The 15,439-nt window shown below is 46.3% G+C and overlaps 1 protein-coding gene across 1 annotated transcript in view; it reads right to left on the bottom strand.

Annotated features, from left to right (window-relative positions):
• LOC123766585 (phosphoribosylformylglycinamidine synthase) overlaps nt 1-15,439 on the bottom strand; it is a 452,541-nt gene that overhangs the window by 170,554 nt on the left and 266,548 nt on the right. Inside the window, exons 18-20 of the mRNA XM_069302853.1 lie at nt 13,984-14,157; nt 12,947-13,170; nt 1,998-2,117 (exon numbers count right to left, since the gene is read on the bottom strand). Of these exons, the coding sequence (XP_069158954.1) occupies nt 1,998-2,117; nt 12,947-13,170; nt 13,984-14,157 (518 nt within the window). The remainder of the gene's footprint in view (nt 1-1,997; nt 2,118-12,946; nt 13,171-13,983; nt 14,158-15,439) is intronic.

Raw genomic sequence — 15,439 nt, 5'->3', positions numbered from 1 at the left:
ATTCATTTGCCATTTCTAAATCAGCTGACGGTGTATAGCCATCCTTAGGAAGTGATATCTGGTCGTGGGAGTGTTGTTTAGTTCCTAGGATATTAGAGATGGTTTTCCATGTGCTTTTCATGTTGCCTTTTGCTTCTTTGAATTAGTCTCATAATATGAAAGTTTAGCTTTTCTTATGATACTGGTAAGCATTGATGAGTACCTTTTAACTACTTCCTTTGTAACCAGGCCAAACCTAAGTTTCTATTCATATTCATGTTTCTTGTTGATTGATTTGACTATGCCACTTGTGAGTCATGGATTGTTTATTCTTTTGTCAGTTACTTGCTTGGTGAGGAGGGGATAATGAGTGTTGTAGAGGCTTAGAGTTTTGGAGAGAAAGAGGTTAGTTGATGAGTTTATATCCTGTGTATTATTGAATTCAGATTCCCAGTTAATATTGTGAAGTGCATTTGAGAGATTGGCTAAAGATGATTCACTGTGCAGCCTGAATGAGAGTTTCTTGCTTTCTGGTGATGTTATGTCCATGTTTGCTATAAGGAAGGTAGGATAGTGGTCAGTTGTTCTGTCATAGATTATACCAGATGTAAGGGGAGCTGTTATATTAGTCCATAAGTGATCTAAGTTAGTGGCAGATGTTTGAGTGACTCGGGTGGGCTTGGTGATTGTGGGGATTAGCATACAGGAGTTCATGCTGTTATGGAAATAATCAACTAGAGGGTTATTTTGTAGACCCAGGTCGATATTGAAATCACCTCCTGGAATGATGTGATTTTGTTGAAATTGTTATTTATGATAAGATTCCTTATGTTGTCTGAGAATGAAGCTATGTTGGTATTAGGAAATCTATAGATGGCACAGATAGTCAGGGAGGATTTAAGGGATTTACTGGAGAACTTGGCAAAGGTATATTCACAATAGTCGTCACTATCACTAATGACACTATTGCAGATGAAGGTATCTTTATAATATAATGCTGTGCCACCTCCTTTTTTATTAGGCCTGCAGTTGTGAATGGCTTTATAACCAGCAAAGTTGTAGAGTTGGGTATAGTCTTTACTTAGCCAGGTTTCTGTTAAAATAATAAATTATCATTTATAACCTAGTGCTGTGAGTAGTGCATTTATATCATCAAAATGTTTACCAAGTGATCTAACATTTTGGTTGTAAACTGATAAGCAGGTGTTATTTAGGAGTTTGTTTTTTGCAAGATTTGCTGTGTAATACCTGCAATAATGATGGTCAATGTGCTGATTAGTATGGATATGAGACAGAAGATTTCGATCAGGATCAATATCAGTATGCATGTAGATGCAATGGGGTCACGATACAGTAAGACAAGCAATGATTCCATTGCTATAAGACAATAGAATGAATAGACAGAGGCATATGAGGCATAGGCATGAGGCATACGAGGCAAGAGGCAGAGGCATAGAGGCATATTAGAGGCAATAAGACACAATGATTCCAACCACATGGGGTTTCTATAGGCCATTGCTCCTCGTGCCTCTTCCGAGAGGGCCAGGTTCTGGCTAGTGGTGCCCGGTAGGCCCACAGAACTCCATACACATGACTGATGCCAAAGTCTAACATTAGCATATCAGCCCAGATAGCTCTGGGCAGCCGACGGGGCTCCCCCCAGAAAATAAGAGGCAATATGATTGCCTCGTATAAAATAGTAATGGGAATCAATGAAATTGACAGGGAAAGAATTCCAGAGACCTGGAACTTCAAAAACAAGAAGACAGTTTTTAAACTAACTACATAAAGCTGCTCAAGAACTATAAGAAAATTCAGTTTCGAAAACAGAGGGGTAGATGGTTGAAACATGTGAAGTTGTAGAGACCAAAACCATCAGTAGTTTTAAAGCATTACATGATAGTGCAGCAGGAAGATGGGACACCATGAGCATAGCTCTAGTCCTGTAACTACAGTTGGGTAATTACACTTTGGAAATTATCTCAACCACCTTCAAATCATCATCCAAGATCACTTACCTTTTTAGGCATCTTCCCCAACACCCAATCCAGGTGCAAGTCCACAGGGAGCCGCTTCCCTTCACCCTCCTCCAGCTTCTCTAATGCACTCTCTTCCAGCTTTCCTTCCACTAAACGAACCTGCCAACACAGTTCCTAATATTATGCAAAAAACAAAATTATCAATTTGCTCACATTAACTGTCTTTCTGTAAGTCAAATTGAAATATAATTTACCATAAAGAGAATATACAGTAATATAATAAAAGATTAAATATGCAGCACTACATTGTACCTTCTTTAACCCTAAACCCTCAAACCGCTAAGGGCTTTTTGGCCCTTTGCAACTGTCGGAAATTTCTGACACCCCAAATACTAACTATTAGTGCAGTAAGATAGAAGTATTGTGTTAGGATATCAAATTTACTAATAATATTAATTCCTAGTGTAGGAATGCCAAAAGTTTCCAACTATTCATGGCTGCTGTTGCATCAGCCGCCCCACCTCAAATGGGGATGAATTCTTTAGTTGTGTTGTAATTTAGATTGGAAATTTCATTTAATTTAACCCATAAAGTGCGCATCACGTCATATGACGTGCTGGACGTTATTCCAGTCAACTGCGCATCACGTCATATGATGTGTTGGAGTACTACGCAAGATTTAAATAGCCCGCGGATACACAGGGTTCACCACACCTTCATCAGGGCTCTTGTAAACAGACGCCATTTTTTTTAAAAATCGTGGGCCAAACTCCCGGGTGTTATTGGCCTCAGTATTGAGTGAGCAACCAAGCCTGACGCACGCAGCATGAGCTAACAGCATTGCTGTTCAGCTTGTGACCACAGCATCACCTAAAAATGCCAAATTATACTTGTTCATGCTATTATGTAGCGATGATATTATTACAGAAGACCCCTGACTGTGATAAAACTGACCAGGGTTCTGATAATAGCAGGATTGTGGTGATATTTAGCGCTGTGCGCCATGGAGGGAGGAGTAATGCTGTGGGAGGGAGGGTGGTGGCGATGTCTTTTGACTGTGTGTGGCCACCTTTTATTGACTGCACTCAGCATACCAGCTTAGTGGTTCGCTATGGTGAACACAAATGTAGATACTTATATATAACGTGTGTATAGAGGGTATAAACAGCAAGAGAAGGTTTGGAGCCGCCATTTTGGTGAGGGCGATGGCGTCGTCTGCACGACACCACCATGCAGACGACGGTGTTGTTTACTGGTTACCACGATGGTCTTTGGGCACCATACCAGTTTATTTGTACAAGTATGGCGAATAAAACAGGTAGATATTTATATATAATGTGTGTATATAGCGTAATAACACCACACAGTATTGTTGGAGGAGAAATATTAGTGCGTCTGGCCTTGAGGGCAGCCGCCGATCAGCTGACTGTGTGAGTAGCCACATCTTTGTGCCTTTACTCACCATACAAGCTTACATGTACAGTTATGGTGAACAAAACATGTAGATACTTATATATAACGTCTGTATATAGTGAATTATAGCAAAAACAGTATTGTGGGAGGAGAATGTGGGCGAGTCAGATGACTGGAGGGAGGGCGGGAGTGGCTGGCTGGTAAACGGCGGTCACTCCTCGTTACTTTTTTGACTCATAATAGCTACTTAGTGATTCGTTATAGTGAACAAACCATGCAGATACTTATATATAACCTGTGCTTATAATGTAATAACCGACAAAGTATTTGTTCACCGATTGATGAACATAATTGAATCAACAATATGCACACCATATTTTTGAGTACAGCGATGATTCACTCATTTTATTATATAAATATATCACACTACACACTATTGAATAATATTACAGCAAAAAAAAAATACGAAAAATCAATCGGAGACATTGAAATAATTAGGTAATTATCTCTTTGAGGCAACTCCGGCCTGACAGCTAGCGAGCAACAGACCGCCTGGGACGCACGCTGAGTCAGCGCCTATAATTTGCCAGACTTCCCCGCCCTATAGCGGGCCAATATATGCCACTTACGATTTTTTTTATTATTTTTCCCATGATCAGTGAACACAAATTAACAGGTTAGGAAGAAAAAATATATATATATTTTTTTTGTATGCGCCTGTGGTTGTCAAATGGTATATAGCCAAGTGCCATATAAGGGTTAATGTTGGTGCTGAAGGTAGAACATGAACACATTTTTCTCTGAAATAATACACGTTTATAACAATATTATACAAAACTAAGTGGCATGAGAGGCCATAGGAAGTCGACGATCCAAGTGATAATGTTGTGGAACAACTTATCCAAGATATATTGTTTCCTACAGGTCAGGTCAGTACAGGAGGCTAATATGCCAGCAAACACTCACCAAGCAACAATGTGTCTTGGATAAGTCGCCCCACAACATTGTCCCTTGGGCCGTCAACCTGCTTTGGTGTCACCAGCAGCTGATTTTTGTCTAATTTTGTTATGAAACTATACTTTATCAGAGTAAAAATGTGTTTTTCCATGTTCTACATTCAGCAGCAACATTATAATGAATAAATATATCATATTTATTCATTACTAATATAATGTTAGGAAGCTTTGGGTAGCTTCGAGTAGCTTTGGGTGATTAGACGGACCCACTGTGACTAATGGAACACACTGTACCCAAGAGTTTTTAACCACAGTGCTGCTCCCAATTTATTGTGAAATTCCCCGTGCGCATGAAATAAAGTGTTCCCCCCAATTTTTTTTTCTTCGTAGAATGATAAATTCCCTTCCCAGAACATGTCTGTAAAAATAAATACCAAATTCCACTTACTTTGGCTGTGGGGACGTGGACAAGGTGCGCTGTGACGTCATCAGGGCCTGGTCGCCCGTGCATGAATTGCCCACAGTCGTGCAGGCCATTCAAGCACCGGGTGTTGCCACAAATATATATTTTCAATTATTTGTTCAATGTATTTCCAATGCGGTTTTATTTATGTTTTTTATTGTATATTATGCATATATGAGTTCTTTACAATATATATACAGTAGAACGTTCATAATGTTCCATGGAACTGTGATACATGTGTCAGTAATGTGTCCACAATAAATGTTTATTGTTGCAATATTACTTGTTAAAAATTCACTAAAATTACAATATGTACAGTTTCACACACTATATACACAGTACAGAGCACTACTTGGTTTCCGAACTTTAGTTATCCGAAACTTCCAGTTTCCCGATTGGGGTTGGAGAGTCATGCTACACGAACAAAGTTCGGGTAGGAAGCGGCCCGCCAAGCGTCGCGCCGGCCTGTGGTGATGGGTGGGAGATGGTCCAGTTTGCCGCCTTCTACCCTGTGATTTCACAGATTCACGGCCTATTATTCCTATTTTGATTTGTCACGAGGCTGGAGAGTTCATTCTGTAATTTTGTTTTACATATCTGCACAATCAAGAAATATCTGTGCACCATGTCGGCTCCAAATGCACGCATTGCGTCAGTGATTGCTGACTGGTGGGTGGATGGTGGAGCTTAGATGGAAGGCATAATGAGAGAGAGGGGGGAGAATTAGTGACAGAGGGAGGGGGAGGTAGGCAGGAAGTAGTGAGGGGGGGGGGGATGGGAGAATTAGGGAAGGAGGGAATGGCAGGGATTGGCGCAGGCAGGCAGAGGCTGGCTGGCTGGCTGGCTGGCTGGCTGGCTGGCTGGCTGGCTGGCAGGCAGGCTGCCTGACTGCCTTTCCCTCCCTCCCTAATTCTCCCATTCTCCCTCCTAGCATCTCTCCCTACCTTCCCCTCCCTCCCTTTCTCCCACTATTTCTCCCCTCTCTCTCTAATTCTCCCCCTCTCTGTTGGAGGAGTGGTGAGGGAGGCAGTAAGGAAGGATTTGCTGACCAGGCGATGGTTGCCAAACTTAATCGCCCATATTGTATTACAAATTTTAATCTTAGTTGTAAAATATTTATGCCAAAATGTTAATTTCATATATTAATATACATTATTAATCATTAACATGTTATATGAATTCCTATTTATTAATTAACCCCTTTAACTGTGCGGCCTATAAATATGACATCTCCCCCAGTGCGCAAGAAATGAAACCTCGGGAAAAAATTATTTTTTCTTCTGAAAGTGTCAAAAACCCATCCCTGTATATGGGTATAGCAACGGAAGTTCGAAATTGTACTTTGGCTGCTATGGGTTCCGAAAGGTGGGGCGTGACGTCATCATTCCCCGTGCGCCAGAGCAGTATGCTCCTGGGGCCGGTGGGGCGTCCGGGGCGGGGCGCATGAGTTGCTGCTGCAAATATATTTTTGTTAATTTTTTGCGCACGGTTCCAAATACATTTTGTTTGTTTTTATGTGCTAATCCTATGTATAATTAACACGTACACTATATTATGGCAGTAAAACATCCGTACTGTCCGAAGACACTGTGTTACGTGCATGACACTTGTGTACACATATGTTGCACATATTTACCATACATCATGCTAATTTATGTATATATACAATCTATTTACAGACTATACACTGTCACACTCTATATACATTCACCATCAACACACTCAGAACACCGCGAGTGTGGGCAGCCACACCCAGCCAGCCCTCCCTCACTCCAACATCTTACTCGCCAACATTGCTCCTCCCACCATACTGTTATTGTATTTATTACATGATTTACACATGTTATATATACCTATCTACATGTTTTATTTACCAGAACTATGCAAGTAAGCCGGTATTGTGTCCAAACAGTACAATGGCCACCATACACTGCATGACAAATCACACAGCAGACGACGCTACGATTACAACGTCACCTCCCTCACCAAAATAGCTCCTCACAACATACTCCTGGTGCTGTTATTACACTATTCACACACACTGTATATACCCGTGTACATGTGTGTTCCCCATAGTGAACCACGAAGCTAGTACGGTGAGCAAAACAAAGAGTTACTGCCATACAGTGAGGCTACCTCAATTCTCTCCCTTCCTCCCTCCCTCCCTCACCAAAATTCCTCCTTCCCACGCACAACGCTCATTATAACCACAATCCTGGTCACTAATACCTGTAAATGAATAATTGACCACAAGTTTATTTTGAAAAGGAACCTAAAAAGTCATTTGAAGATTCCTAGATGGACAAAATAATGCTGTGGTGCTGTGGCTAGCGCTGTGAAAATCGTGAACAGCATTGAATCACTGATATTTGAACATTGTACCCAGTCATTATCACACTCGAGCTCTTCTATAATACTATTAAGGCTAAATAAAAGAATATATATTTTGACAATATTAGGCGATGCTGTGGTCACACGATGAACAGCAGTGCTGTGCGCTCATGCTGCGAGCGCCAGCCTTGGTTGCTCACTCACTACTGAAGCTCTGACACCCGGTAATGTGGACCATGTTTTTTTTTAACATGGCGTCTGTTTACAAGAACCCTGAGGAAGCTGATGTGAACCCCATGTAGCCGCGGGAGTTTTGAATGGAACGTGAAAAATAAAAACACCCGGAGGCGCGTTGCGCACCTGAAGCCTGGGCCTGCAGGCGCGTTGTGCAGTTAAAGGGTTAAACAAATATAGTTTTATTTATGAATTATACACAGTTGGCATCTGGGAGCAGGCACTGACAGACATGTCCGCCTCTACACAGCCTCCACCCCATTAGTAGCTCCCCCTCCTCCATAGCCTCCTGTTCTCATGTTATGAGGAAGGCAGTGAGGGAGGGATGGCAGGCATTGAGGGGGAGAGGCAGTGAGACATTGAAAGGGAGAGACAGTGAGGCATTGAGGGGGGAGAGGCATTGAGGGGGGAGAGGCATTGAGGGGGGAGAGGCATTGAGGGGGGAGAGGCAGTGAGGGGGGAGAGGCAGTGAGGGGGGAAAGGCAGTGAGGGGGGAAAGGCAGTGAGGGGGGAAAGGCAGTGAGGCATTGAGGGGGGAGGCGCATTGAGGGGGGAAAGGCAGTGAGGGGGAAAAGGCAGTGAGGGGGAAAAGGCAGTGAGGGGGAAAAGGCAGTGAGGGGGAAAAGGCAGTGAGGGGGAAAAGGCAGTGAGGGGGGAAAGGCAGCGAGGCATTGAGGGGGAGACGCAGCGAGGCATTGAGGGGGAGAGGCAGCGAGGCATTGAGGGGGGAGACGCAGCGAGGCATTGAGGGGGGAGACGCAGCGAGGCATTGAGGGGGGAGACGCAGCGAGGCATTGAGGGGGGAGACGCAGCGAGGCATTGAGGGGGGAGACGCAGCGAGGCATTGAGGGGGGAGACGCAGCGAGGCATTGAGGGGGGAGACGCAGCGAGGCATTGAGGGGGGAGACGCAGCGAGGCATTGAGGGGGGAGACGCAGCGAGGCATTGAGGGGGGAGACGCAGCGAGGCATTGAGGGGGGAGACGCAGCGAGGCATTGAGGGGGGGAGACGCAGCGAGGCATTGAGGGGGGGAGACGCAGCGAGGCATTGAGGGGGGGAGACGCAGCGAGGCATTGAGGGGGGGAGACGCAGCGAGGCATTGAGGGGGGAGACACAGCGAGGCATTGAGGGGGGAGACGCAGCGAGGCATTGAGGGGGGAGACGCAGCGAGGCATTGAGGGGGGAGACGCAGCGAGGCATTGAGGGGGGAGACGCAGCGAGGCATTGAGGGGGGAGACGCAGCGAGGCATTGAGGGGGGAGACGCAGTGAGGGGGAGAGGCATTGAGGGGGGAGAGGCATTGAGGGGGGAGAGGCATTAAGGGGGAGAGGCATTGAGGGGGGAGAGGCATTGAGGGGGGAGAGGCATTGAGGGGGGGAGAGGCATTGAGGGGGGGAGAGGCATTGAGGGGGGGGAGAGGCATTGAGGGGGGGAGAGGCATTGAGGGGGGGAGAGGCATTGAGGGGGAGAGGCATTGAGGGGGAGAGGCATTGAGGGGGAGAGGCATTGAGGGGGAGAGGCATTGAGGGGGAGAGGCATTGAGGGGGAGAGGCATTGAGGGGGAGAGGCATTGAGGGGGAGAGGCACTGAGGGGGAGAGGCACTGAGGGGGGAGGCATTGAGGGGGAAAGGCAGTGAGGCATTGAGGGGGGAGAGGCAGTGAGGGGGGAAAGGCATTGAGGGGGGAGATGCAGCGAGGCATTGAGGGGGGAAAGGCATTGAGGGGGGAGATGCAGCGAGGCATTGAGGGGGGAAAGGCATTGAGGGGGGAGATGCAGCGAGGCATTGAGGGGGAGACGCAGCGAGGCATTGAGGGGGAGAGGCAGCGAGGCATTGAGGGGGGAGAGGCATTGAGGGGGGAGAGGCATTGAGGGGGGAGAGGCATTGAGGGGGGAGAGGCATTGAGGGGGGAGAGGCATTGAAGGGGGAGAGGCATTGAGGGGGGAGAGGCATTGAGGGGGGAGAGGCATTGAGGGGGGAGAGGCATTGAGGGGGGGAGAGGCATTGAGGGGGGAGAGGCATTGAGGGGGGAGAGGCATTGAGGGGGGAGAGGCATTGAGGGGGGAGAGGCATTGAGGGGGGAGAGGCATTGAGGGGGGAGAGGCATTGAGGGGGGAGAGGCATTGAGGGGGGAGAGGCATTGAGGGGGGAGAGGCATTGAGGGGGGAGAGGCATTGAGGGGGGAGAGGCATTGAGGGGGGGAGAGGCATTGAGGGGGGAGAGGCATTGAGGGGGGAGAGGCATTGAGGGGGGAGAGGCATTGAGGGGGGAGAGGCATTGAGGGGGGAGAGGCATTGAGGGGGGAGAGGCATTGAGGGGGAGAGGCATTGAGGGGGAGAGGCATTGAGGGGGAGAGGCATTGAGGGGGAGAGGCAGTGAGGCTTTGAAACATTGAGGGGGAGAGGCATTGAGGGGGGAGAAGCATTGAGGGGGGAGAGGCATTGAGGGGGAGAGGCAGTGAGGCATTGAGGGGGAGAGGCAGTGAGACATTGAGGGGGAGAGGCAGCAACCCGTTCTCACACAAGACAGCACATATATGACTTAATGCTTAAAGTCAATATGTGTAATGTGAATTAGTACATATGTGATATATTCCCAGTAAACTTTTTTCCCAAGTCCCAAACTCTTCCTCACGTACCAATTTATGTCTCACAGTACCCGTCCATCAGCGTAGATAGCAGAATAGTCCAGATTGGTTCAATTATAATGAAAATTGTAGTTTTCAGGTCCCACATGGGTTGTGAAATTTACCTACTATTGTTCATGCTCTAAGAATATTACAGATCAGCTACATCCTATTGAAGGCTCGTAGTTTTGTTTTGAGAAATATTAGTTATTCTTAGTAAATTATAATAAGCACTATAAATTATTACATAGAATAACAGTGCTTCACCAATCAATATTATATACCATAGTTTGTGCTTTAACAATATTCAAAGAATGTTTTGTAGGAACACTAACAGGAAACGATGTTACGTTGGAATGTCTATGGGGTAAACTACTGCAAACAGGATGGTATGGTGTGTACTATACCAACTATAGGATGGGTATATTTGTTCCGAACCATATTGGAAACGGACCCAACTATGGGATGGGTTAACCCAAGTATCGCGTTTCCAAAAGGGTCGCCCATGTTGGAAAAGACGAATGCTGAAAGAATGTTGTTGAAAACATCTTGATGACTTATTAAATCAAAATTATTTATTAGTCAGTAGAAAGACAAAAATGCGATCTATCTGTAAAACCTCTACCAGACAAATATTTTAAGTAAAACCGAAGATATTTGTAGTTTTATAAAAGGGTCAGTTTTCATCGCTCGTCGAGCTCGTAAACCACAGCATTCATCTCAGAACCATGCCTATTTCACGCAGATTCCTTAATAAACGTAAGAGTTTTATATGTCACAAGAAAGATAGAAATATAAGCTTCATTCTAAATACCTTACCATGGGCATATTTAGATTTACCCCCCCTCTGTGGGCTGAGAGGCTGTGAGGGGGAGGAGAGGCAGTGAGGGGGAGGAGAGGCAGTGAGGGGGGGGAGAGGCAGTGAGGGGGGGGAGAGGCAGTGAGGGGGGGGGGGAGAGGCAGTGAGGGGGGGGAGAGGCAGTGAGGGGGGGGAGAGGCAGTGAGGGGGGGAGAGGCAGTGAGGGGGGGAGAGGCAGAGAGGGGGGGGAGAGGCAGTGAGGGGGGGGGAGAGGCAGTGAGGGGGGGGGGGGAGAGGCAGTGAGGGGGGGGAGAGGCAGTGAGGGGGGGGGAGAGGCAGGGGGGGGGGGGAGAGGCAGTGAGGGGGGGGGGGAGAGGCAGTGAGGGGGGGGGGAGAAGCAGTGAGGGGGGGGGGAGAAGCAGTGAGGGGGGGGGAGAAGCAGTGAGGGGGGGGGGAGAGGCAGTGAGGGGGGGGGAGAGGCAGTGAGGGGGGGGGAGAGGCAGTGAGGGGCGGGGAGAGGCAGTGAGGGGGGGGGGGGAGAGGCAGTGAGGGGGGGGGGAGAGGCAGTGAGGGGGGGGGAGAGGCAGTGAGGGGGGGGAGAGGCAGTGAGGGGGGGGGGAGAGGCAGTGAGGGGGGAGAGGCAGTGAGGGGGGAGAGGCAGTGAGGGGGGGAGAGGCAGTGAGGGGGGGAGAGGCAGTGAGGGGGGAGAGGCTGTGAGGGGGGAGAGGCTGTGAGGGGGGGGAGAGGCTGTGAGGGGGGGAGAGGCTGTGAGGGGGGGGGGGAGAGGCTGTGAGGGGGGGGGGAGAGGCTGTGAGGGGGGGGGGAGAGGCTGTGAGGGGGGGGGAGAGGCTGTGAGGGGGGGGGGAGAGGCTGTGAGGGGGGGGGAGAGGCTGTGAGGGGGGGGGAGAGGCTGTAAGGGGGGGGAGAGGCTGTAAGGGGGGGGAGAGGCAGTGAGGGGGAAGAGGCAGTGAGGGGGAAGAGGCTGTGAGGGGGGAGAGGCAATGAGGAAGGGAAGGGTGGGGGTGAGTGACCACAATTACACAATGACTTTATTTCATTTGTTGCATTTATGCTATGAATCTGTCGATTTTTTCCCTTAGAATTTTTTGTTAAATTAAAAAAAAAAAAATCTGTCCATTTTCCTCCATTCTCGTTTACGAACTTAAACGATAACCAACGGGTCTCATCCCCAAGGGGTTCGGAAACCAAGTGGTGCTCTATAACACACTGTATTACACACTCAGTTCTTCGGAAGTGAGTAATAATCAACGAAGTAGTCCATGGTGCACAGCGCGACTTCGCTCTCGTTGCACCAGGTACAGATAAATTTTCGCTTCCTGTTTTTTCATTGTGTGTGCTAGCAAATAACGCACTCACGAACACCCTTCGCTTTATTATTTGTAGGTTGTATGTAGCCAAGCTTGTAAAGCACAGGGTGGTATTGAAAAGATTACAGGAAAAGATGAATTTGTAAGGTAGTCTTGAAAAGATTGCTTTGTATGGTCCCACACTGGAAGAGATTCAGCTAGCCTCAGAGAGTGTCCGTCAGTCAGGAAGAGATTCGGGTATTCTTGAAAATATCTATGGAAACCACCACAATGGAAGCTGCTAACATTGTTCATCTATGCTACTTGTATCAGATGCATCATCACTGAATGCAGAAAGTGAATTAATCTATGTATCATCTAAATTAATTGGAGATAGCATAGGATTGCAAGGGTGACGCTCAGAACTACAACTGGATACGCTCACTGTATTGTCCTCATAGGTGCTGTATCACTTGCATCCGACCTTTGTGTTAGGTCCTTATTGCATCTAGCTTCACCAATATTATGACCCTTATGTTCTTCAAACAATAAGGTTCGCATTTCACCAACAGAGCGTTATCTTTCAACACCACGTCAGACGGGTGTTTGGGAGCCAGAGGTGCGTGCGCCACCCATGGTTGCTCATTCAGTACTAACCCAGCCAGCAGCCCTAGGGCATTCTAGGAATTTTTTCCAAGATGGCTGCCTCTCACTGGAGGTCCTAAGAGTCCATTTAGTACACAACCAACCTTGCACACATTTAGAATGTGTACCAAAAAATCAAGATAGTTTTCTTGGTTGGCGCAGTTTCCCGTCGAACGAGAATACTCGGCTGGCGGAGTTAGGTGGTTAAAAAACAAACCTTGTCATCATCAGTAATGAGGCCCACAACATCCAGAGGACACTTCTCCCGTTGAGCAAGCTGCAGCAGGGTTGGAATCTGCTGCTCATCAACCAACATGGCATTTGACTCCTGGTACTCAGCGCCCCAGATCTCCAGTGTAGACAGTGTAGGGTCTCCAAGGCTGAATGACTTTGTAAATATTACACCACCAGCACCTTCCATCAACTCCTTCAGCACATTAGCTGTTGGTAAATATAACAAAAGTTAAAACAGTCCTAAAGTACAACAGTGTTTTTTAATACATGGGCAGACTTGTCACAATAACATGACTGAAGGTGATGATGACCAAACCACATGCCAGAAGATTGAGACAACGTTCTTTTGGTCTGTCCTGGACCATTATCGACTTTATAATGGTCCAGGACAGACAGAAAGAACAAGTTGATAATTGACCAGGACAGACCAAAACGTTGTTTTCTCTGCATCTTCTGGTGTGTGGTTTAGTCATTATTATTTAATACAGTACCATCTAAAGCAAATGCTGTTTTGATGTAGGAAATTTATAATGACCTTAAAATAAATGTAACATTCCACATTTAAAGCTTTTCCATGTTAGTTTTAGTACAGGAACAATTTGTAGATAAATGTTCAATGTTCATGTATCACAAAGTGATAAACACAAGTGTGTCAAACCCATCCTTCTTTTTGGATAGTACCGTTTGTAACTATGTGGATCATCATACATATATAAACGTACTGAACAATTATATGATAGAATTAGGTACTACTCGCTTTATAGTCTAGAAAAAATTAAGTTAAAAACCAAACTTAAATATTCCTAGGCCTAGGATGGTTAGGTTTTATTAGCAACAAATTCAAAACCTTTCCCCATTTGTCCAAATATAGTACAGTACTAATAAATTCTACTTTCCAATTGTCTATTATGTCAATACATGTACAATGGTCCATATTGTTACTATAAGTACCATCTAAACAGAAGGGTGAGCCGAGTGTGTTCAGTGTACTGAACTGGATGCACCAATATGTAGCCTTACCATTACCACCAGCACCCTGATCATGTATAGCCAAGATGGGGTTACACTCCATCTCCAAGCAGCCACGAATTAACCTGTTCATCTTCTGTTCCATCTCTGCATCACCACGTTGCACTGCACCCAGGTCCCGTGCAGCTTCGTTGTCACCTTGTACCTGCAATTTGCAGTATTCTTCTTTGTAACATTTACCCAATCAGGTTCATTTTGTACCTCAACTGGCAAAGATTGATGCTGGCAATTTCCAGTAATTAGCGTCACTAATGAAGATAGTGTGCAAGTTGGTTTCGGTTTGCCGAATAACCCACTAATCTCAAACCAACAATTTCTACTGTTTAACCCTTAACCCTCAAACCGTGATATCATATAAATGATATCAGTGACAAAACCGAAACCGCGCACATCATTTATATATGATTTCGTGTCTAGCGCTATAATTTAAACTCACCGCCTGGGATAGGGGCAGCTATAGTACAGCCACGACCGAAAGTTGCCAGATGCCACCAAGAAAAAAAATCCAGGCCAACATTCTTGGGTGTTACAACGTCAGTATTGAGCAAGCCACCAAGGCTGGCGCACGCAGCACGAGCTCACAGCACCGCTGTTCAGCTTGTGACCACAGCATCGCCTACAAATACCATAATATATATGATACTGCTATTATTTAGCAGTGATAGTATTACTGAAGCCCCCTGACTGTGATAAAACTGACCAGGATTCTGATAATAGCAGGATTGTGGTAATATTTAGCGCTGTGCTCCATGGAGGGAGGCGTAAGGCTGTGCGAGGGAGGGTTGTGGCGTCGTCTTCTGACTGTGTGTGGCCACCATTTATTGACTGCACTCACCATACCAGCTTAGTGGTTCGATATGGTGAACACAAATGTAGATACTTATATATATATAACGTGTGTATAGAGTGTGATAACAGCGAGAGTAGGAGGTTGGGAGCCGCCATTTTGGTGAGGGAGGAGCGTCGTCTGCACGTCTTGGCATGGTGTTTACTGATGGCCACTATGGTCTTTGGGCACCATACCAGCTTATTTGTTCAGGTATGGTGAATAAAACAGGTAGATACTTATATATAATATGTGTATATAGCGTAATAACACCACAAACAATATTGTTGAAGGACAAATATTAGTGCGTCTGGCCTTGAGGGCGGCCGCCGATCAGCTGACTGTGAGAGTAGCTACGTCTTTGTGGCCTTTACTCACCATACAAGCTTAGATGTACAGTTATGGTGAACAAAACATGTAAATACGTATATATAACGTCTGTGTATAGTGAATAAATACAGAAAGAGTATTGTAGGAGGTGAATGAGGGTGAGTGAGGTGGTGTTGAGGGAGGAAGTGGCTCGCTGGTGTTTGGCGGTCACTCCTCGTTGCTTTTTGACTCAAGACCAACTTAGTAGTTCGTTATGGTGTACAAAACATGCAAATACTTATATATAACCTG

Source organism: Procambarus clarkii, chromosome 5, assembly GCF_040958095.1.
Source record: "Procambarus clarkii isolate CNS0578487 chromosome 5, FALCON_Pclarkii_2.0, whole genome shotgun sequence".
NCBI lineage: Eukaryota > Metazoa > Arthropoda > Malacostraca > Decapoda > Cambaridae > Procambarus > Procambarus clarkii.
The sequence above is the reverse complement of the archived record's forward strand: the minus strand, read 5'-3'. Positions and strand labels throughout refer to the sequence as shown.